General features: G+C 42.1%; 3 protein-coding genes across 3 annotated transcripts; all 3 read left to right on the top strand.

The window, feature by feature from the left end:
• The first annotated feature begins 503 nt into the window (after positions 1–503).
• LOC117430276 (protein FAM83D-like) lies at positions 504–5372 on the top strand. The gene is made up of 4 exons (XM_034050153.3): positions 504–1036; positions 1971–2138; positions 2580–2704; positions 2791–5372. Exons 1-4 carry the CDS (start codon positions 551–553, stop codon positions 3746–3748), a joined length of 1737 nt encoding a protein of 578 aa, XP_033906044.3. The 5' UTR covers positions 504–550; the 3' UTR covers positions 3749–5372.
• Positions 5373–6369: 997 nt separating this feature from the next.
• Positions 6370–16799, top strand: LOC117432622 (probable ATP-dependent RNA helicase DHX35). Its single transcript, XM_034054599.3, has 22 exons — positions 6370–6596; positions 7271–7401; positions 7782–7874; positions 8483–8560; positions 9553–9657; positions 10165–10226; positions 10490–10559; positions 10893–10952; positions 11468–11580; positions 12062–12158; positions 12277–12435; positions 12523–12733; positions 12870–12994; positions 13139–13193; positions 13676–13771; positions 13982–14076; positions 14322–14399; positions 14644–14773; positions 15313–15394; positions 15542–15613; positions 15911–16022; positions 16122–16799. The coding sequence occupies exons 1-22, from the start codon at positions 6557–6559 to the stop codon at positions 16155–16157; spliced, it is 2100 nt and encodes a 699-aa protein (XP_033910490.3). The 5' UTR covers positions 6370–6556; the 3' UTR covers positions 16158–16799.
• Positions 16800–18266: 1467 nt separating this feature from the next.
• Positions 18267–21808, top strand: LOC117432632 (gastrula zinc finger protein XlCGF7.1-like). The gene is made up of 2 exons (XM_034054610.3): positions 18267–18606; positions 19606–21808. The coding sequence occupies exon 2, from the start codon at positions 19639–19641 to the stop codon at positions 20578–20580; it is 942 nt and encodes a 313-aa protein (XP_033910501.3). The 5' UTR covers positions 18267–18606; positions 19606–19638; the 3' UTR covers positions 20581–21808.
• Positions 21809–23909: the final 2101 nt, after the last annotated feature.

Below are 23909 nucleotides of genomic sequence, written 5' to 3' on the forward strand. Positions count from 1 at the left end.
GCCCTAACCACTACTCCACACTGCTGATCATAATGCAACTAACTTGAACTGATCAGGACATGTGGTTGATCTAACACCTAAATGTTGAAAATAATATTGTGGGGTGGGGAACAGGAACTTGTTAGGTTTGTATTCTGTATTATTACATGTTTATACACGAAAGATATAATTAGTGTAAAAAAAATATATAACTGAAAAGGTTTCCCAGCACCTGCATGGCTCCCTTCCCAAGTCCACACAGCCTTGCCCTTCCTTTGGCACGATTTGAATGATTTTTGGCACCTCAGGGAAAAACGTTGCAGGACAGCAGTGAATAGGAGTCGATGAGAAACTTGATGCGCTCCACCGTGTTTGCTTACAAATTCAAACTGTGAGCCAGTCAGCATGAGCTGGCTTTGTTGAAGGCAGTGAGCTGAGTGGTAGGCAAGTTTAACAGCATCAGGTTTAACCAATACCGGCAGCAGTGGGCTTGGTCTGTGTTCATTTCGAAAGCCATATAAATACGTATGCCTGCAAATTAGAAACAACTGCACGTTTGACACCGTGTATCATGGCTTTGTCTCAGTGCTTAGATGATTTCCCCGGCCCAGTCCACAGAATGTACCAGTTTAAGAATGACTTTAACCCGCAGGAGCTTTACAATGAAACGCACAGGCTGGCGCTGGAGGAATTGATATCGGGTGGGAGAGATGGCTTTTTAGAGTTTTTAAAAAAAGAGAAGATCCCTAATTTCCTTTCCGACGATGAAATAAGACGGATAGTCCACTCTGCCGATGTACCCAAATGGGTGTCTCTCGCCGGGGACGCTGGGGGCCTGGAACAGTCGATAACTAGCTCTCTTGACTGCTCCTCCGTCACCTACTTCCCGGAGGTCTCGGACATAGAACCGCCCCACCTGGAGATCGGCTGGCCGGCTTTCACGGGCAACTCTTACAGAGGAGTCACCCGGGCTGTGGCTCACTTTCAGCCCAGCTACGGGGAGTGCATTTACAGCTGCAAGGAAGCGGCGAGGAGAATGATCAAAAGTGCGAAAGAGGTAATAATGTCACTTTTTCCCATTCACGTACTGTAACTGGCTTTGCTACTGTGGCATCGATACAGTACCTAAGTCTGGTCGCTATGTTGCTGTATTGTTACAGTACACACACTTTGTCCGAAGTCCATATTGCCCCAGGTGCTTGTGTAAAATCCATTATTTTTGAACGTCTGATATCTCTACAAGACCTATGTATATATTAAGTTTTGAGTTATTTAATTCAAATTATATAAAATATTCGGCTTCAGGCCAAATAGCGAGTTGGCTGGGAAGTACATATGAGCACGTGTACAGCTGGAAGGTAAACTGACTTTTAATTAAAACTATTTTAGACTGTTCTAATTTTCAGGGTTCGAAGTCGTCATTGAGTACATGGAGAGTGAACATGGACAATGGGAAATCGGAAACAATAGACCTAAATTTTGTCATTAGTTAAAGGTGTCATGATACACCAATCTCGCGATACAGTACATATCACGATAGGCATGATACGATATGTATCGCAGTGCATGTATTTGTTCTGACTGGCTATTTGTATGATGCATAATAAGATCAAATGGTGAGTAAGCATTATTAAAATAAAACATGAATAAGATAGGGAGAGTATGTATTCCTACCAACTATAAAACCTACTTATACTTCATTCAAGAACCATTGGGTGAGCTACAATGAGCCATTTTGTGCTTTTGGTCTTGTATCACGATACAAACGATGCATACCTCTAGGTGTCGAGTCCCTGAGACATTCCCTGAAGTATTTAATTATCGGTAATAAGGTTGTGCATGCATGATACACATTTCACTAGAGCTGTTCCTTTGGGGGTCGACAAAACCTGCCTGTGGCCACTGCCAATCAGTTATTAAACACATGGGTAGACTTGTGAAGCCCTCTACCTGTAAGTGGTGCATTTCAACACCCTGGCTGCATGTTGCAGGTCATTGCCTTGGTAACGGACTCTCTCACAGACTTGGACATCTTTAAGGACCTCCAGGAGGCCTGTACAAAGCGCAGAGTCCCAGTCTACATCCTGCTGGACCAGTCCTGCCTCCCCTCCTTCCTACAGATGTGCAAGAGCCTCAACGTACGACTCGACGAACTGCAAGTAAGAATCCCTTCACTTCTCTGCCAGTATGACCGCCAAGAATGAAGCTTAGAGCAAAGTCTAGATTGAAGTTTGGGGACAAAAGGCTGCAGGATCTGATTGAGCATAGCCAAAATACCACCACTGATGCAAGAGAGGTGGCAGCCTCTCCTAGATACTGTAGACATGTGCTGAATAAACTTCATTTTCGTATTGTAACCAGGTACTGTTTGTTAGTTTTTGAATATTGCATTTGTGGTTTTAAAGCCTGATTTCTTTCACCAATAAGTACTTGTTTTTTGTTTTCATTAAACTGCACTGTGATATGTTAAAGATGCTAGAATATATACTTTAAGTGCACATCAACATGTGTGCAGGTACAGAAATGTGCCTTTTTATCAGATATGCAATTAATGCTTTTCTCATTTAAAAAAAAAAAATCTGCATTTCTTTTTTTTTAAGCAAATGCGGGTGCGGACCATAACCGGAGTCACTTATTTCACACGATCAGGGGTCAAGATTGTGGGGAAGGTTCACGAGCGGTTCATGCTGATTGATGGCAACAGGGTGGCCACAGGCTCCTACAGGTAATGAGAAGGGAAGGCAATGGAATGGCTGGGGGCTGGGTAGACACTTTCCACCTGACTTTTTGTTATACTTGTTTCTCTCACAGGTTTACCTGGACGGATGGCAGACTGAACAGCAGTAACCTGCTGGAGCTGTCAGGCCAGGTCTCGGAGCACTTTGACGAGGAGTTCCGGATACTGTACGCTCAGTCCAAGCCGCTCAACCCCAAGGCCCCCGCCAGCTGCCGGAACAGCGGGGTCTATGACCACCTCGCCACTAAGCTGCCTGCAGCCCGTGAGCTACCATTGGGCAACCTGCTGGGAGTGGAGCCGTGTAGGCTGTCGAGCACGCCCAACAGGGCCAAGCCTGCCATTGTGCCCCCTGGGGGTGAAGACAGCGAGCGCCCGAAAGACAGCCGAGTGTCCGAAGCTTCCACTATCGGAGAGGAACCACCCAAGATGGAAGACTGGCTACAGGAGCCCGATCCTGTGGAGGGGGGCCATCCGGCTGACACTCCGACAGAGGCTGCTACTGGGGTGCCTGGGTGTACTCAAACAGAGAAGGCTGCCGAGGAACCCACTACAACGTGTCATGCTTTCACCCAAACCAATGTCCTGACAGTGGATTGTGATGCCCAAACTGATGTGCTCTCCAAGGAGTCCACTCAGTCATCAGTGACGTCCTCTACAGCCTCATCCAGTCAAACCAACAGCCAGGAGAGCTCTGCAGCACCTGTCCCCTCGTCTCAAGCGTCTCCTCCTTACACGACCGATGCCTTGAAATGCTCTCCCCCTAAAAACCCGGACTCCTCCCAGTCTCCTGATGGCTCTCTGAGGGTCTGCTTCCAGAAGCTGAGCAAAGAGCGCCAGTACCACTACTCTACCATCCGCGCCAAGCTCGACCACATGGTCTCTCTTCTCTCCCATCGCCGGGAGCTGGTCGGGCTGACCTTTAACCCTAGTTGCTACAACCGCAGGAAGATGCAGGAGCACAACCCCCATGCTTTGAGATTTCGAGATGGTGCGCTAATGCCATCTCTGACCGTTCCAAATAGACTCAAATGAAAACCTGACATTTGAAGAGCAGCTTGGAATGAGTATTAAATATCATACCCAAACTAATATTTTTCTTGTGTTTGTATTCGCTTTGTATCATGTATTTCAGGTACAGCGGTTACACACTGATGTACCAGATGTACTTGGAGGTCAGACATGATTCTGAGAGCTCTACTGAGGCTCCAGGGGGGCTTTAAACTGTAGTTTAAGAAGTCCCCACAATGTAATGACTGAAACAGAAAATGATACAAAGTGAACTGAGACAACAAGAAGAATACATTTGTTAAGATTAAGTCTGATATTTCCTACCCATGTGGCTCCTTTTAAATACAGACAACTTTTACAATGTTGGGATTGGAGCACTACCATGAACTGGTCTGAATGCCTTTTCAAAGTTCATTCATAAGTCATCAATAATGGTACAAAATAGTATTGCACATGTAATGGACGTGTGTTTTAAAGTTACTGGTCAACTACCATGGAAAGGGGCTTTATTTACTGTCCTTTTACATTTTGCTATTCAACCTGAGCAAAAGCCACTGAAATTAGGTATAAAGCGACCAGCTAAAGAGGAATGTGGGACATTAGGTACCGAATACAAACCTCCCGTCGTTTGCCATGACAATCTCATATAGAAATTCATTTTAAAAGTACTTGGTTAGGGTGAAATGGTGAAAAGGTAGAACTAGTATTACACTGAATTTATTTAAAGAAATTATATAGAATTGTATGTGCCTTGCCTCTTATTCTAGGTAAATGTTTTTTTTTCCTTGAGTAAACAAAAGTAAAATTTAGCAGTAATTTGGGGTGAATATTTTACTTGCTTAAAAGTGATGCAGTGATTCCTGCCCTCGCACTCCCAGTAAAACCAAAGGGAAGGACATATGTCTATCATGGCTGGGTTTACATGCACGTGAAAATCCACTGTACAGTCATGACTGTGTGACGTTGCCACGCGTATACATGGTGAAACGGCAAAAGAACGTCCTTTTGGCAGCGCGACTTTGACAGGGTCAGTCGCTTTCTCACGATAAAAATAGCTGTGGATTAATTTCTCTTCTTAAATGTTTTTATCTTCATGGCAACGCATGAAGCTCTCCTCGCCATATTCAGTCGTTCTTTTCCTACTTGGTAAGCAGACACAGATATTTAAATATCCCCTCCCCTAAGTGACTATGAATTGAGTAATCTGAATTGGTACAGTTTTTTTTTTTTTTTTTTCCCTAAATCCGAAATGCACAGCAGCGCATTTCCTGAAAAGTACAGCAAACAGGTCGTGAGGAACACTGTTGTGACTTGTGCATGTAAACGCCGCCATTGTCATGGACTTCAAGGGTAGAACCAAAAACAAGTGCGGAGTTACTGTGAAGTGAATACAGGCAGGTCTGGTACTCGTTGATCTAACGCTTAATAGGGTTTGTGTTTATTTGGTTGAGATTTATGAAAAGCTTCAGTACTTGAAAGTAAAACACTAGTCTATTTTAAACTTGAATTGTCTTTCCTGTGCTTCTAACTGTATTTTTCTTTTTGTACTGTGCAATTCTTGTTCTGACGAGTAATAAAGTTAACAACTTGTAGCTTTATCTGTAGCAATAGTTTAAACAAAAAAAATAAAATAAAAAATTTAACAGAATGTTTGCTCCTTGCTTGTCAGCTGAGAGAGATTGGGTATTCAACTCAAGCTTCCAAATCCAAAAAGACAGTAAGTGTAACAAACTGATCCATGCACACTGCTATAATGAAGAGTATAGCCATAATACATCATGGACGTGCCATTTTAGGATCAAATTTATTGGTTGCATACATGTTTATACATACAAGGGTCTATCTTAATAATTAATATTCTGCATTAATGTTTATTATTATTATTATTGCAAGAAAAGGAAGCGTGTTGTGACGTGGCAGTTCACAAGATAGTGCTGGCAGTGCTATAAAGACACTGACTGATCTAGCCTGTTGTATGTAAAAAAAGCTATGTGACCCTTTATTTATTTATTTATTTATTTATTTATTTAGTTGCTTTGCAAAGTCAAAACTCGAAGATATACCACATGGTCAGATATAGTGGGACGTGTCAATTTGATTCACAGTGCATTTAAACCACGTAGGAATGTATTTCATTTCTGAACAAGCCCGAACACGATTGCTGGCTGTGTATGCATTCTTTTTATGGTAAAGTGAAAGGCCCCGTTTATTTTACACTCTCCGGATGGTTTTAATTTTAAGGGACTACACAAATTTCCCAATCCTGCTATAAATACTTTAAAAATCAGTTTACTGAGCTACTGTAGCGCGACAGCCTGGTTAACCCATGTTTTTGTTTTCTCGCACTTCAGTCACGACACAACTGCCTATGTCAAGCCGTTTTAACATTATTTAGTTTATTTAGCAGACGCCTTTATCCAAGGCGACTTACAGAGACTAGGGTGTGTGAACTATGCATCAGCTGCAGAGTCACTTACAACTACGTCTCACCTGAAAGACAGAGCACAAGGAGGTTAAGTGACTTGCTCAGGGTCACACAATGAGTCAGTGGCTGAGGTGAGGATTTGAACCAGGGACCTCCTGGTTATAGCCCTTTTCTTTAACCACTGGAACACACAACATGTAATCCTCAGCTTTTGTACATCAACAGTTATATTTTCTTGTTATTTTTTATATCAAGAAAACATTACTGATATTGGTAAACCTGTCAGAAATCGAGGATTACACGTTAAAAGCGTCTACCAAGCCGTACTGTACTGCCAAAATAAATCCTCCCTCCTCTGCATTATTGCGTTTTAAATAAAGTTTTTGTGACGCAACCTTCGACCGAAAATGGCGGTGCCGTGGTCCACAATGAAGTTCTGGAAACCTGGTAAGCCAATAAAGTAAATTATGAGAGTCAATAAATGACCAGTGCATCGGATAATTGTCTTATTTGTGTAGTTTTTTTTCCCCATTTATGAACATTGCCTCATAATTTGAATGCCTGTGGTTGTATACACAGTGAAATGTGTAAAGCAGCGAAATGTTACGGTTTAGCTGTCTTGCATTTAGTTTGGATAGCGCTGTCATCTTGGTTTTGCAAAACATGAACCATAATAGCGATTCATTTATAATACTGGGGATGTCTGTGCTTGAATCTGATTCTCCTTATACGTTTATTGTGAAATGAAAACAACATAGTGTATTCTGGTATCAATAACATTGCTTTCGACCTTCGACCAGTAGAATTAAATTAAAACAAACCGCTGATGTAAACACTGACGGGAGATCATATTATATTTACATAATTATATGTAGTGTTTAGAGACAACAGCAGCTTCCACGGCCAGTATAATGTATCCTCACCAGATTAAATGTAATTGCCGTATTATTTATTTGCTACGAGCCTTGAAAAAAAAGCAGTCATGGTTTTAATGTTATGTAGATTGTTTACACACTTTCTCCCGTCTATTATTGTCTATGAATAGTTTATTTTAACGGCTGACATAATTGAAAAACAACGGAGAACGACTGTAAACGATTTTTTAAAATGCAATTTTCCAGGAACGGAGGGTCCAGGTCTCAGTCTCAATGAGGAGCGCGACGCAACTGCAGGGGTCGGCGGCTCTATAGTCTACAACCCTCATGCCTCGCTGTCCATCGAGAAACAGAGGCAGAAACTTCCCGTGTTCAAGGTATCCGCGAAAGACGCATAGTGCCGCGGAACTGCGGCTCACCCATCCTATGTAGTAGGAATACAGGGCTGGCAGTAGGATTCCTGCTTAGCAATTCGAGCCGTTTGATGCTTTATACCAGTTGAGTCTAATTAGTTGCACCCCAGCTTTAGAAACAACGTAAGTCACATTCTCTAAGTGTATCTAGTAAAGCCCGTCTTATTAAAGAGTCTTTCCCTGTAGCCCTACAATGTTTTTACTTAGGGAGGTGATCACTACAAAGAATGAGTCAATCACAGTACAGAATATATTATACTATCCTTGAGAGAAATCGTACTTTTATAATGAATTTATCTTGAATGTCGGGTAATAATTCTTGGGTTTATATTTCTGGTTTTCAGCACAGAAACTACATATTGTACCTGTTGGAGAACTATCAAACTGTGGTGATCGTTGGAGAAACAGGATGTGGGAAAAGCACTCAGATTCCTCAGGTAAATTACTTTTTTTTTAAAATACTTTTTGAGCAAAAACAGGAATACAAAACAAAAATGCACTTTTAAATAAGAGCACAGGATCTATTCAATTGATTTAATCAGGAACTGGTACTACAATACTCCACCTAGCAGACGGTTTAGGCTAGATAATTTAAAACTTGTGTGTACCAAGGTTATAAAAATCAAAGCGCCTAACAGTGCTGTTTATTTAGGGTATCACTGTGTATAAAATGCAAGCAAGGGTTCTGTTTTAATGATATACACTATGGCAGCTTTTAGATCCACCACTGCTTACATCAATACTAGAACAGTATAATAATTTAAAATGTGTAGTATTAGGATTTTTGGACTGGTGTTTGGCATGCATGGTAACCTTAGACACTCTGTCTTTTAAATTAAAATGGTCAACTAGATAGACGTATTGTTTTTTGACACTCCTTTGCTGATGATTTGATTCATTGTACTGTACCAATAATGAATTGTAGAGGCAAATTTACATGTGTTGCAAAGTCATGGGTTCCAAAAGTGCACCACATCTTGACTGTGGTAGAATCCACACCCTGTGCCCTACAGAAATAACATCTTGATTGCTCTCCGGTTCTCAGTATCTCCTGGAGGCTGGATGGGCTGCAGAAGGGAAAGTGGTGGGAGTGACCCAGCCACGAAGGGTGGCTGCAGTCTCGGTGAGTTTCCTTGTGCAGGTTTTCTTAGTCTATAATTGTGTAGCTGCTTACCACAGTGTGGCCTTTTAGCTAGAGCCGAGTACAGAGTCAGGTTGGCCTAGTGCCTGGAACTGAAGGACTGGGAGGTAGCGTGATCATGTGGTTAGAGCTGAGGGACTGGGAGGTAGTGTGGCCATGTGTTCTGGGCTGAGGGACTGGGAGGTAGCGTGATCATGTGGTTAGAGCTGAGGGACTGGAAGGTAGTGTGGCCATGTGTTCTGGGCTGAGGGACTGGGAGGTAGTGTGGCCATGTGTTTGGGGGTGAGGGACTGGGAGGTAGTGTGGCCATGTGTTTGGGGGTGAGGGACTGGGAGGTAGTGTGGCCATGTGTTTGGGGCTGAGGGACTGGGAGGTAGTATGGCCATGTGTTTGGGGCTGAGGGACTGGGAGGTAGTATGGCCATGTGTTTGGGGCTGAGGGACTGGGAGGTAGTATGGCCATGTGTTTGGGGCTGAGGGACTGGGAGGTAGTATGGCCATGTGTTTGGGGCTGAGGGGCTGGGAGGTAGTGTGGCTATGTAGTTAGAGCTGAGGGATTGAGAGGCACGTTGGCCTCGTGGTAAAAGGTGGGGGTAGGGAGAGCTGTGCTGCTTTGTGTTTGGAGCTGTAGAATGTCGTACTGTATACTTATTTGCATACCAGCTAGTGTCAGTCACAACCTTCCTGAGGGCAAATTCTTAACATTTCTTCCCTGAATGTGAAGTTTCAAATTTAAAGCCAAGGTCTTTGTCGTAACTAGTCAAAAACTATGGAATTAGAGATGTTCTGATTCTGAACATGTAGTGTAGGTATTTGAATATTTAAGTTCTAAAATAAATTACTTGTACACCATTGCCTAAAAACACAAACAGCAGTAGAGGTTACTAATACGCAGTACAGGTATTCCTGAGTGTTTAAGAGTTTCCCTTGACCACCAGGGCTTGACACCTCCCCTCTTATTCACTCCCTGATCAGGTGGCTGGTCGTGTGGCCGAGGAGAGAGGGGCATTGCTGGGCCATGAGGTTGGATACACAATACGGTTTGATGATTGTTCCGATGCCCATGCCACACGCATCAAGGTAATACAAATCTTAAAGTTGAACAGAAACAGACCTAACAGGCCCAGTTTTCAAAGTCTTTGCACCATTGCCACAATTATTAACTGAATAGTAGAATAAATAAATACATAAATAATGCTATAAAACAAGCAGGTAACATCAGTTCAGGTAACTGTGGGTTATTTCTTGATAATTGTATGAAATTATTTTCTTTCTGCCACATTTTAAATATTTTTAACGACACTAGAATTGATTAGGTGTCAGGAAGCATCTTTTCATAGCATGATCTATGAAATACCTGTATATTCCAAAGGACAAAATTGTGAAAAAAAAGATGGGACCAGTGATAATATTGCTACTAGTGCTGATAATACATGAAGAGCGTGGTTTATAAAACCTCGGGTTGCAGTCCTTTAAACAGTAAAAATCCACCCCTCTGTTTAAGTTTTGTTCTGCCTCTGCCTTGGTTGATGGGAAATGTATGGAAGTGTTAGAGGGAGGTTTATGTCTGTTTCTTGTTCGTTTCAGTTCCTGACCGATGGAATGCTGGTGAGAGAAATGATGGCGGATCCTTTATTAAAGAAGTACAGGTACTTGTTTTTTTATTTTTTATGAATTAGTCGTCTGTTTATCTAAAGTTTATGTTTGCATTGCAGTAGTCAATAAACAGCAGGCATGTTGTCCCTTGTTTTGTAATATGTACAGTACAGCTGACCCTGTCTCTTCGCGCTCACACAGATCACACAGGCTGCTTTGTGTTCCTCTATCTCACCCAGTGTTTTATCAGAGACAGAGCCCAGTGTAAATACACACGTGAATGTGATGATTCTTATCCGCTCTGCTGTCTCCATAGTGTCCTGATGCTTGACGAGGCTCATGAACGAACCCTCTACACAGACATCGCTATCGGACTTCTCAAGAAGGTTAGCCCCCTCCGTCACAGTTCACCTTTTACGTCATGGTCCAGATTAACTATTTAAATAAAACACTACTTGTAAACAGTTTACACTGTGCTTGAGACTTTGCATTGGTTCTATGGAAAAACGGCATGTGTCATTTAATTTTGAAGCATGTCTGATTTGGGTGACAGACACTTTTTATACAAGCTTTACATGCTCTCTGTGCTGGCGGAGTAGAGAAAAGTTCTTGTACTCGCTTAACAGAAACTCTACCTTAACCAATGGAAGAAACAGTGCTTTAAAGCGACAGGTACCCTAAGGATTCACCGGTCTTGTTTTTCATGCCTCTCTTAACAGATTCAGAAGAAGCGCGGAGATCTGCGACTGATTGTGGCGTCAGCTACTCTAGATGCTGAGGTAGTTTTTTTTTATGGCTTTAGAATACTGCCTCGGTGAAAGTACAGGCTCAGAATTGATCAAAATGATCAAAGCAGCAATTATCTTAAAGGGCAAGGAATGTGTTTCTCAGTTAGGAAATCTGTCAGTGTGTTTGAGAAGTCAGCTGGGGTCCGGGGATGAGGTTTAAGTGGCAGTAGTTAATCAGACATCTTGTAGAACACACATATATTCAGTGACTCAGCCTGCTATACTGTACATATTCAACCCAAGTCTGAACAAGCTTTATCGCTCTGCCTCCAAGATGTGCTGCAAACAAATGTAATAATCTTCTGTTCCTTCAGGCTAATTTTAATAAAGGCATACTGTAATGAACACTTCAGCATTCCAGAAGAAAACGGTCTGCTTTCCTATGATCTGAGCTGAAATTGTAACCATCCATAAAACAAAACATTAACGCACGTTGCATTGCAATATATGTGAAACATGACCCAACATTACCAGTTCAGAACGTGTGTGTTTTTTTTTTCCTGTAGCAATTTCGGGATTTCTTTAACCTGAATGAGTCTGGAAACCCCAGTAAGGATACCTGTGGCATTCTAACAGTGGAGGGGAGGACATTCCCTGTGGATGTCTTTTATACAATGAGGTAAGACAGGGACTGCACACTGCTAGGTGGTGTTTCTGACCACTGAACCACACGTTATTGACATTCCTATTGCTTGAGTGATAATGAAAGGTTCTTAAACTGTGTACTCCGGTAATTGTAATCCTATATGTATTGTTTGTTAGCTGACAAAATAAAGTGATAGAAAAGAATGCTATACACAAGGATTAAACCATACATCAGTAATGTTACATACACTTGGAAACAATGGGGTCTGTCTGCAAACTTTTAAATCGGGAGTTTAAGACTCTCATTGTATAGCAGCCAAAAAAGCTGGAATGGCTCAGTTACAAATGATACCGTTAGCTATTAAAACATATTCTAGTGATAGTCATTTTAATATTCATGAAACTGTTCCTGAGTGTCACTAGCTGGAGTTTTATGACTGGTCAGATTGTGCTTGCAAGCTTTGTGATGAGGGCGCAGCGTGCAGCTTGATTTTACTAACTGTTTGCCAATCCAGCCCGGTTCCTGACTATGTGAAGGCCACAGTGGAGACGGTGATGAAGATCCACGAGTCTGAAGGCGATGGGGACGTCCTGGCATTCCTCACCGGGCAGGTACAAGATACAACCCAGGAGCATTTGAGGTCCTGTGGCTTTCCCTGTCAGACCCGCGCAGGAATTAAAACTTCCATGAAACGTGTGCGAGAGGAGTGAAGCTGTGTTGTGTTTGCAGGAGGAGGTGGAGAGAGTGGTGTCCATGCTGGTAGAGCAGTCCCGGGTCCTGTCCCGCTCGGGGATGAAGAAGCACCTACGAGCTCTTCCCATGTACGCAGGCCTGCCCTACTCTGAGCAGATGAAGGTTTTCGAGAGGGTGCCCCACACTGTGCGCAAGGTGAATTGCCTGTCATCTTTTATTAAAAGATAAGAAATAAAAATGTTGTATTTGAACCGAGTCATCTTCTCCTCCTGTGTGTTTCAGGTGGTTGTTGCGACCAACATTGCAGAGACCTCCATCACTATAAACGGCGTGGTGTTCGTCATTGACTGCGGGTTTGTGAAGCTGAGGGCCTACAACCCCAAAACAGCCATCGAGTCCCTGGTAGTGGCTCCTGTCTCCCAGGCGTCGGCCAGTCAGAGAGCAGGAAGAGGCGGCAGGAACCGGGCCGGGAAATGTTACCGGCTCTATACAGGTACAGGGGTTTTATTTCATATAGTTTACAGGGTTTCATTTCATACCGCTTGCACGGGGGGGGGGTCCCCCATGTGCTGCCCTGTAAAAGTGCTGCTGCCATTGTTTTTTTTTTCTTTTCTTTTTTTTCCTTGTAGAAGAAGACTTTGAAAAGTTACCCCCAACGACAGTCCCTGAGATGCAGCGCACTAACTTGGCCCCTGTGATCCTGCAGCTGAAAGCCCTGGGGATAGACAACGTTCTGAGGTTCAGCTTCCTGTCTGTAAGTCACTTTCCCTCACCTTTGGCATAATGAATCGGTGCATTTCTTCCATGATTAAGAGACTGGATCATGAAGCAGATGCTAAAACCCTGTTTATGAAATGACCTCATAACACTTCCCCGTTTTTTTTTTTTTTTTTTACAGCCTCCCCCTGCCCAGTCCATGGTACAGGCTCTGGAACTGCTCCTTGCACTCGGAGGTGAGAACACTGCGAGAAACAATATTCTGTTACTAAATGAACAGAACCTTAAGGAGATGGCTGTTTGGATAGGTGGGGCTCCACCATAGCATCTCCCGCTTTGCTCTGCTCATCACACACCTGCTGTAGCACCTAAGGCATGATGGAACATGAATTGTCTTTCTGGATTCCCGTTGTTGGCCAATACTTGCTGCCATCCATGTTTTCTAAAACAGAACACTGAAAAAAAACAAAAAAAACACCCATTGATCAGACATTGCAGTTCCCTTATTCATCAGGTTTTTAAGCCTGCATCCGCTTTACTCTGATTTTCGGCAACACCTCACATTCTCAAAGAGACTTTAAGATATATTTTTGAACCATGTCTATATTTATGTTGACGCTGGGTAGGAGAGCCCCAAAGCCAGTATAAAGGTCAAGCCAGAATCAATGCAGGAGTAGCTTTCACCATGGTGATGGTTTGGTACCTGTCTGTGCTGCAGGGTTAGATGAGCATGGACGACTGACTGAGCCGCTGGGAATGCGGATGGCTGAATTCCCCCTCATTCCCATGTTTGCGAAGATGTTACTGGAATCGGGTGAGTAAGGAAACACTTTTCAATTTAAGCTCTCTGATTTCAGCCAGTTATTTAGTATGTGGACTGAGTGTGCTGAAAATGTGGATTTGATACTCCGCTTTCAGTTGTGTGCATGACGGTGTTGTTCCATGGATTATCTGTAGGTTGAGTTTTGCACTTTGTGAACTGTAATAAACGTCATTGGACGGCTGTTTGAATGTGGTGTTGCAGGGAGTTTCGGCTGCTCTGAAGAGATTGTGACCATCGCAGCCATGATGCAGATCCAGAACGTGTTCGTCTCTCCACCCAGCCAGAAGAAGCCAGCTGTAAGTGAAACAATTTCTACACAGGTTTCCATTCACAGGCTATTCCGTGCACAGGCGTATAGGCAGATAAAGATCAAAAACCTGGGTCACAATGGCCGGGCAATGCACTTAATGTAATAGCTGTCTGTTGGCATAGACAGTACATTCTTTTTAAGGAGTTTCTTAGTTCTTCCACTTATCAGGTGTTTCTCTTGGTGTTTGGAATTTCTTCCATGTTTCAGCTGTTTCCTTATCCTGTTCCACAGGCCAGGAAGCACAGGAAGTTTGCTGTGGCAGAAGGGGACCATCTGACCATGCTGAATGTTTATGAGGCCTTTGTTAAGGTAAGAGCCACATTTTCAAACTGAAGATATCGTTAAAAGCTGATCCACGGACACACACAGCATCTTATTACCTTGTTTTACATGGGGATGGGCAGGTTCACACCAAGGCTATTTTACAAATTAGTGCTAGGGATTTTTAATATGGTCTCAAAAGAGAATGGGCAAAATTCCTACATAACTGCATAGTGTCAAGTGAGTATACACAAACATGATACGCTTGTGTGCCCTTTTCTGTCTCGGGCAGAATCGCAGGAGCTCGCAGTGGTGCCAGGAGCACTTCCTCAACTACAAAGGGCTGCAAAGAGCCGCAGCTGTGAGGGAGCAGCTCTGGAGACTGCTGAGCAAGTTTAGGGTACCCAAGAAGTCCAGCGAAGGTGAGTCCACTGCAGTATACTGTTTTACCCATTTTTGAGCATTCATTTCTCCCTAATAAAAATAACAGTATATTTCAGCCTTTTGGGGTGCAGGAACGGAAATAAGACTCCTTTTGTATAGCAGTTTCACTCATTCCAGGTTTTACTGTGAGCTTGATTAGCCACAATGTATAAGTAACAAGCTCTTATCTTATTAAACTTGTAGTAAAAGCAGGAATGGCTCAAACAGCTATGCAACAAGAGTCTTATTTCCATCCCTGGAGTATCTCTCTAGATAATAATATATCTTTAGGTAATTTTGCCAACCGTATGTTTAAACGAGCCATTACGTTGAAAATGTTTCTGGTGAAGAACGGACATTTAAATTCCCTTCCAAGTACATTTATTTTATTTTTTATTTTATTTTATTTTTAATTTTGGAACGGTGGTTGCTAGAGTCCCCGGTTTACTTGGGAATGCCCTCGCTGCCTGTTTAGACTTATTAAACCTTGCAGCAAAGTGAAGGTTGGTTCTAATGTGCTGTGGTGTCTGATTCTCAGGTGACCCGGAGGTTATTCTGCGCTGCATCGTCTCGGGGTTCTTTGCCAACGCGGCCAGGCTTCACCATTCAGGGGCGTACAGGTGCGAGTGAAAATGCCCTTTATTACTTCATTGTGCAGTTAAAAAGAAAATTATATATATTTTAAATACATGTATTTAAGTTTCAAGTGAGACCTGTGTTTGGTATATTTGTACCTGCAGTATGTAAAATACCCTTTTATCTTCCAGGACGCTTCGAGATGACCATGAGCTGCATATTCATCCCACCTCTGTGCTCTACGCGGAGAAGCCTCCTAAATGGTAGGCTACAAGACCTTTGTCCCACCCCCGCCCAAATTCTATACTCGGGTATAAGGGCTTACATGCTGCAGATGTTTGTAAGCATGTGCAATACTGAATATACGAAAAATAATAATGTGTGGATTTAGTGGCTATCTCGATTCATTTTAATCTATAGTTGTAGTAAGCTTGTACACATTCAAACTTGACAGGTGGCTATATTATACTATATATATAGATAAAAATATACATCTGCTCACAGATGGAAAGCGTGGCTGTGATTGTCAGGGATGACGTGATTTCCACTTTCCTCTGCAGGGTAGTGTACAATGAGGTGATGCAGACATCCAGGTACTTCCTGCGGGACGTGTCTGCAATAGAGTCCTCTTGGCTGGTGGAACTGGCCCCTCATTTTTACCGGAGGGGAACGGTGAGGACATCCAGTCTTACTGTTTTTATTTTTCTATAGACTCCAGCAAATGCGACCCCCTTTGTCGGAACTAACATGTAACCCTCCTTTTTTTTCTAGCATTCATCGCGTTCAAAGAAAACAAAAGTAGTTTGAACAAAGTTTGAGACTGCCTGGCCCATACAGGTCACTACTGTAGCGGGCAATCAAGCAACAGAACTGGATGGCACTCGGAGACATGTGAGGGGACCCGGGCCAGGCAAACCAAAGAGTGAACGCCATGTTAAAAAACCGCTAGGTTCTCCTTGTACTCCATGTCAGGGAAGCACTTGACGAAGGTGTGCTCGTTCACTGTGTTGAGTCTGATCTACACTGGCACGGAGATGTATGAAAACAGCAAGTGCAGAACTGCTTCCCCGACCAGCGAGTCAAGGGAGAACCTTAACACTGTGCTGCTGCCCTTGCTTACCCTCCTGGGTATTGCTCTATATATTCCTCCATTGCTCCATTTTCAGAATGTGTTGACTGGCCAGTCTGTTTAATTAGAGAGACACGAGTTGTCACTTCTGAAACCTGCTTGCTATTAGGTCGCTCTGTGAGCTAAAAAAAAAAAAAAAAAAAAACACACCCCCCACTCTTCTGTAACTGTCTGCAGAATGAGGATGTTAGCATCACCTGCATGCTCCATTAGATCTAGGGGTGTGCCAGTAAATGTCATTTAATTCTTCCATGAAGAAACACGCTCTTTATGTCATGTAAAAAAATATGTAAGATAACTCAATAAATACCCACAAATCACTGTCGCGTCAGTAAGGTTATCCTTCAACCTTTGTTTGTAGCTGAATTACTGCAGGGTTATTTATTAGACTAGACACAACTGCATAGGTACTAAGGTCACCAAAACTGCTAAACCATTTCTACTCTTCATTAACTTGTAATTGAAGTATAAAGTAAAAACATGTTTTTGTACTAGATGTACATGGCTAATAACTTACAAAAGCTGACAAGTGGCAGAATAACTTTCCTGGATCACTTCTGTTGTCCACCTTTAGGGGGAAAAAGGACAGTGTCACAAGTAGAACAAACAACTAGTGTGAAAGCATAAAGTTTCATCTACTTCAGAGAGTAAACTTAAACATACTTTACTGTAATAGATCTGGGTTTTTTTCTGCATGTCCAATATAGATAGTGACTGGTCAAGAAAATTGAGAATGAAAGTAAAATGCCATATTCTACAATTAATGGAAATGTACGTTATGTGATCCACTAGATACTGTACAAGGTGGTAAGAGCTGTGTGCAGTTATTCAGAAGGACTTCACAAGGGGTGCCCGTGTAACCATCTCCTCCCTCAAAGCAGTGGCAGCATTTACCAAAGGTTGTGGAATAGAAAAGGAACTACTCATTGTTCCAATTAAAGGTAGCATAATTAACAATAGTGATGTTTAACCTGAAAAATGTGTAATTAAGGGGAAGACATTGTGTCAAACAATTCACACAAAAAAACTGAAATGCACCAGCTGCTTTGTGTGGTGAAGAGACTAGATTAGATTATTGTCATGAACAGATTTACATCCAAATAAATAAATAAACAATTCAGCAAAAACAATAAATAACTTGGGTCATGGCAATCAAAAGTCTATAACGCCAAGAAGAATTGAGACAACGCAGAGAGACCTCTTGGAAAAATACAGTCCTGAATAACCTGTAACTATATAAATCATTCACAATTCCATCAAGGCGTGGTGGGAGAGAAACAGATTTTACCCGCCAGCCTTCTGAAACGCTCTCTTTAAGTTACTGAAGAGAAGCTGTATTAAAAGGCTGATTCTTCATCTCATCTACTGGTGTTTTTTTAAGGTCCCCTGACTGGCTGAAACTCTTCTCGCACACATTGCAGGCACTGTAGGCACATTATTTTAAAAGCTTCCTGAATCACTGAAACTCTCCCTGCGTTGCTCACACTGATACGGGGTGTTTCTACTGTGTGTTTGCTGGCGAATGTCGTGTTTTTCACAGTCAGTGCAGACAGACGGTCAGTGTATCACCCAGGACAGCTCTTTTCTGTGCGTCCATCTTCCAACATTACTGTTCCCATTACTGTGTCACAAAGAATAGCACACATTTTAAAAACGATTTGCTTTTAGGTTTTGTGTTATGGGTTGGAGGTTGTCCTGTCGTTTTTTTTCAGCTTATTAGCAACAACCGCTATCCAATGGAAACTCATAACAGGCTTGGAAACACACTTTGCACTTCGCAGCTCTGACTACTTCCTGGTTCAGAAAGACGAAAGGAACTTACAGCGTGGAAACTACATCTCCCAGTATGCACTGCTGCCACAGGCCTGCACAGGAAAAGCATATTTATTACAAAGCAGAAGCATCGATAGAAAAGCTTTGAACCAAAAACTAACACTGGTCCCTTTAGACTTTAAAAAAAATGTAGGAGTGATACATTGTGGGTTGTAGCGTTAACCATTTTCTAGGCCTGATTAACACAGACAAAGGAAAGACTTCATGGTATTACAAAAATAGCAACAAATTACAAGGCGTACGAGAAGACAACAACCCAGTCCTTCCGTGAAAAAGAAAGCCGGTACCAAGGAGGTAAACAAGTGCTGTGCCTTAGCGGTTGTTCACTCTTTGCAGATTCGTTTTTAGAATGGCAGATTGATATTTCTACAGAGCTGTCATGCTGTTTGTAAACACTGGTCCCACAATAAAGGGTTTGATGGGACTGTACTAATAATATATGGTTAAGTGTCTGTCTCGGGGGTGCTTAGCAGCACACCTTGGCATGTTTACCACTATAAAGTGGATCGCATTTTTGTAAACGTGTTTATTATTTAATAATATTAAAATATATTCGTAGCTTCAAATGTCATGTTATTAGTTTTTCACACTACACTTTATGTTGTTAGCAGTCGGGATTAATCGAATACTGTTTGTTTTGTATTCTTGATAAGTGTGTGTGTGTGTGCTAAGATGCTTTATTGACAGTTTATTCTTCAGCTGCAGTTGGCTGCTATAGATCTCTGTCTATCTATCTATCTATCTATCTATCTATCTATCTATCTATCTATCTATCTAGCTATCTATTTATCCATTTATCCATCTAGCTATGGCCAAAAGTTTTGCATCACCTAGAATTTTAGTATTGAGAAAAAAAGAGAGAGAGAAGAAAAACACTATCTGAACATAACTGGGATCTTTTATTTAACATCATGTAATCAAAAGACACAACAAAGTGATATTGCAAAAGTCCACTGGAAGCCATAATTGTAGTACATGTCACATTTTTTAGTTGTCTGTTTTTTGTTATTTATATGGAAAACTACAAAGCGGTATGTAATTCAATATGTTAATGTATCATTATTAAGCAGGTTTCATTCGACTATCTCATATATATATTTATGAATGACTAGTTTAAAGCGTCTTCATGGAAGTAGGAGCCAGCATCATCTAGCATCCTGCCACTTTGGATCAAATTTCCTGAACAGTAAAAAAAAAAGAAAATTAATTTTGCAGCTACTTGCTCTTTAAATATGAATAAATCCATGTATAAATGACCTGCAGGGGACTTAAAGACTTTTGTTTTTGTCACAGGGACGAATGAGAAAAGCTACGGAAGGTTGAAAGATGGAATCTGTAGGGCAGGGTTCTGAACTGGAATGTGTGCACATTAAAGACGAGGTCCCCGAGTACGAACTGGTCAAAATTAAAGAAGAAGACGACGACGATGACGTGGAGGAGACCCGGTGTGTCTGTAATGACTGTGGGAAGAGTTTCTATGAATCAGCAATGCTTGACATTCACAAGCAGACACACAGTGCAAACACCCCCTACCAGTGTTCTGAATGCAAGGAGCAAACTCACACAAAGCACAAGACGCATGTGCACATCTGCACGGAATGTGGGAAGAGCTTCAGTCAGTACTGGTACCTCAGAGAGCACTGGCGGATTCACAACGGACAGTCTGCCTATCGCTGCACTGTGTGCGAGAAGAGCTTCAATCAGTCAGGGGACCTTAAAAAACACCTGCGCATTCACACAGGCGAGACTCCCTATCACTGCACTGACTGTGGAAAGAAATTCACTCAGTCGGAGCACCTTAAGAAACACCGGCGCACCCACACAGGAGAGACGCCGTATCACTGCACTGAATGCGGAAAGAGCTTCACTCAGTCAGGGCACCTTCAGAAACACCGGCGAATCCACACAGGAGAGACTCCATACGCCTGCACTGTGTGTGGGAAGAGATTCCGGAGGATGGACACCTTTAAGGTCCACCACCGAATACACACAGGAGAGAAACCATACCACTGTATGGACTGCGACAAGCGCTTCAGCCACTTAGCAGGACTTAAAGCACACCAACGGGTTCACACAGCTGAGACGCCCTACTCCTGCACTTTGTGTGGGAAGAGTTTCAGCCAGTCAGGGACCCTTAAAAGGCACCAGCGCATTCACACAGGCCAGACCCCATATCACTGCCCTGACTGCGGCCAAGGGTTCACTCAGCTCTCCCACCTTAAATCACACCAGCGCACCATGAAAAAGAAGAGCGACCCATCAATTTAACAGGTCGCTTTTATTCCCTGGAATCTGAGCTGTTCATTTTCATAAAAAGAAAAACTGAACTGAAGACAACTGAAGTACAGTACGTAAGATTTTCAGACTGACAGCAGAGCTGTCCATGCACGTTTATAGAAATGTAAGCATGTAGCAACAATAACTCATTTTGCCCACAAGAGGGCGTTGTAGATAGTCTTTATTTTTTATCAAATGCTCCATGGGAGTTGACCCCGTTGTCCTATTTCCTGAGTTTTTTGTATTTGGCTCTGCCAGGTGAAAACCGCTTTTAAATTATGATACTGCTTTAAGTAAGGACATCTGTGACACCTGCATCTGTAGAGGTGTGTGTGTGTATGATGAATATTCTTAATGATAACCTGACCGGACAGTCTTAAAAAAACAGAGAGATTAATATAAAGTAATAGTAAAACTTGTTTCACAGACCCGTAAGTAAGGCAGTCTGTGATATATAAAGTTCTTTGCACTAAACCATTTGTTTAAACAGTGCTCCAGACACCAGCAGGTGGCAGACTTATTTCCCAATTCCCTTTTTTTTATTGCTGAAGTTTTAGTATGATACGATACAAAAACTCAATGCATTAGAGGTGATCTTCTGGTAGTGTATTTTGTTAATCATTGTAGAGATTGGGAAGCTACTGCTTAAAGTTACATTAATGAACAGTGGATTACATTCAAAGGATTGTAATCGGTTTGTCTTGACTCCTCTTTCTGAAACCAGCAGAGGAGGCGCCTAAACCAGCATTATCAACTAATCCAACACACAGCCACCAGTTCTGAAGAGCTCAAAAGCAGAGCTGAGGAGGGCAGGGTAAGTCATTGGAAATACAGTGCAGTGCGAGTCTTCCTTTCATCCCCAGGTCCAGATTCCAATCTAGTCGAGACTAGCAGTGATCGAAAGTCGTTTCCATCTTGTTACTGTTGAGTTGATGCGTGAAATAAGTTGAGGTGGTCTCTGAGGAGCTCCTAGTGCAGAGCACACCTCCCTCGTAACTAATGGGCACTTTATCAGACAGTCTGTCCCTGGACTAGATGGGCTCAGAGTCTGAACTCGCCACCTCAAAGCATGTTTGCTCCAGGGTCGAGGCATGTTTTCGGGACAGCGTGTAGAAGCTCACGTTTGCAGCTGGCTACGCGGTTCTGGTTGTGTTGAGAAATAGACCACCTCTGTTTTGTTTTCCATTTGATCCAGCATCTTTCACAGACACTAAACACATTTTAAGAAATACAAAAGAAGAGGTTTGGTTACATTAGCAATAAAACCTTCACTATTCACCTGTATTAGATAATGAAACAGCAGTCTGTTTTGCATTGCACTTAGAGCATTCCCAGGAGTTATACCCTGGCAGCAAAATAAATAAAACAAAATGCATTTTGTCCACATTGCAGAATTCTCCCAAAAACAGATCATTTTCATCTCAGCTTTTTTTTTTTCTTCTTAGTTTGCAAATCAAAGGTAAAATATGTATCATGAGGTTATATAAAAAAACCAAAAACAAACAAAAAAAATAATTTTCCATTAATGTTCATTATATGTAAAAAAAAAAAAAAAAAAAAATCTGTAGGTAAGAAAATTGCAATACTGAAACTTTTGAACTAAATAAAGATGTACCTTATGGTGTGAAATAGATTTGATAGAATGAATGCATTATTTAGAACAGGTTAACTTAAAAACCTGACCGTTGTTTATGTAGTCTTGTTCATTTCTAGTATTGTTTTCTGTTAATTCCAGTTCCTGGCACTTTTTTTATTAAAGGTTGCTAGTTTAATATTTGTTGTAATGTGTCTGAAGTGTACCGTTTAGCAAAGACAATATGTAATGTGTTTCTTTGCTAATAAACAGTGACATTTGAAATAATCGGTACTGTGTGAAGAAGCTTTTCTGTCTCTGCCCGGCAGTAGCTGGGACACCCTATCCCACCAGATTGCTCTGGAGTTTCTCTGTCCCGTTGAACTTTTTAATCTGGGCTTGCCGTCTGAACTAATTTAACCTTGTCTCCAAGATTTGTAACATTTTTCATATTGCAGTTGTTTGATTATTTTTGAAAAATAATTTCTATCCCTCTTAAAGGGAAAGTTTTTCCTGCATCATTAAGCGAGGGTTAAAGTGGACTTTTGAAAAAGAGAGTGCGCTTGTAACTCCGGGTGTAGGGTTACTGTGAGCCGATCGATCGAAGCGTTGAAGGGAAATGTAAATACACTTCCCCTGGCAGTATGAAATAGCGTGGCTGACTTCCTCGCTTAGCTCTCCAATCGGTCTGAGCAGCGGAAAGCGCATCTTCATTGCCCCCCTGGGAAATAGAAGAGAGAAGCTGAGCACAGGAGAGTGTATCAGAGTTTCAATTACCTTCCAGGAGAGCCTTGTGCAGAGTGGGCTGGGCAGGGGGTGTCGAAGTGAGACTGCTGGCAGATTAAACTGTCCCAGTTATATCCCACATAGCATTAGCACTTAGTATGGTTGCTGGAAGTTCAGGATTTCACTAATTTGTCCTTTGTAAGTAATTAAAGCAGCCCTGGCCTTTTTTAAAAGCATCTCCAGCTCTTGTATTTGCAGGTGCGGCTGCACACTTCTTTGAGCCAGGGAGGAAAGTGTGCGTGACTTCAAATGAGAGGCTCTGGGAAGCCTACAGCCAAGAGATCGTTAGGTTAGAAGTGAATATGTGACAAGAAAAAAAGATTACTGCACTGTTCTCACAAGGGTCCTAGAAGTTATGAAGTCTTTTTAATGATTACTGAACATGCTTTTCTTTTTTAGAGAAACTTTAACTAGCTAACTACTCATTACAACCCTGTTCCACTTTTCAGATTGACTAAGATTTTGCTGCAGTACAAAGTTTGTAGAATTTTAAGGAATAACAACTTGTTGATGTTTAAAAGACAGTGAAGGATGCTAATTTAAGACGCCTTTTTTGTTTTGTTACATTAATCAGTTTGGATAAAACAATGCTGCAAAATGCGATGAAGACAAACAGTAAACATGGCCATTTCCTCAAAATCATAGCAAAAGTACAAATCTAAAATCCAAAGACGCACCATTTCAAAATAAAAGCTATGGTAACACATTTTAAAACACGAAAACAAGGCACCAAAATAAACCCTACCTTCAGTAATGATCTGTGGGCTTCATTTATTTTCTATGTGAACCCACAAAGACTGGCTAAGTGGAGCAGATCTCAGGCACGGGCTGGTAATGATGAAAGTCATTTAGATCTGGTAGCTGTTGGAGCTCTGTGTGAAGTGAGTTCGGATGGTCATTTCTGAGAGAGGCTAGAGTTAGATGGACATGGTCCCTTCAGGGCAGGGTTATGGCTCTGTGG

This window comes from Acipenser ruthenus, chromosome 29 (genome assembly GCF_902713425.1).
Source record: "Acipenser ruthenus chromosome 29, fAciRut3.2 maternal haplotype, whole genome shotgun sequence".
In the NCBI taxonomy this organism is placed as follows: domain Eukaryota; kingdom Metazoa; phylum Chordata; class Actinopteri; order Acipenseriformes; family Acipenseridae; genus Acipenser; species Acipenser ruthenus.

Coding starts and splice junctions, on each gene's coding strand:
- LOC117430276 (XM_034050153.3), top strand. CDS start 551: ATGGCTTTGTCTCAGTGCTTAGATGATTTCCCCGGCCCAGTCCACAGA. Junction 2,139..2,579: donor TACGACTCGACGAACTGCAA/GTAAGAATCCCT, acceptor TTTTTTTTTAAG/CAAATGCGGGTGCGGACCAT. Junction 2,705..2,790: donor GTGGCCACAGGCTCCTACAG/GTAATGAGAAGG, acceptor TTTCTCTCACAG/GTTTACCTGGACGGATGGCA.
- LOC117432622 (XM_034054599.3), top strand. CDS start 6,557: ATGGCGGTGCCGTGGTCCACAATGAAGTTCTGGAAACCTG. Junction 7,402..7,781: donor AGAAACTTCCCGTGTTCAAG/GTATCCGCGAAA, acceptor TCTGGTTTTCAG/CACAGAAACTACATATTGTA. Junction 16,023..16,121: donor ATTTTTACCGGAGGGGAACG/GTGAGGACATCC, acceptor TTTTTTTTCTAG/CATTCATCGCGTTCAAAGAA.
- LOC117432632 (XM_034054610.3), top strand. CDS start 19,639: ATGGAATCTGTAGGGCAGGGTTCTGAACTGGAATGTGTGCACATTAAA.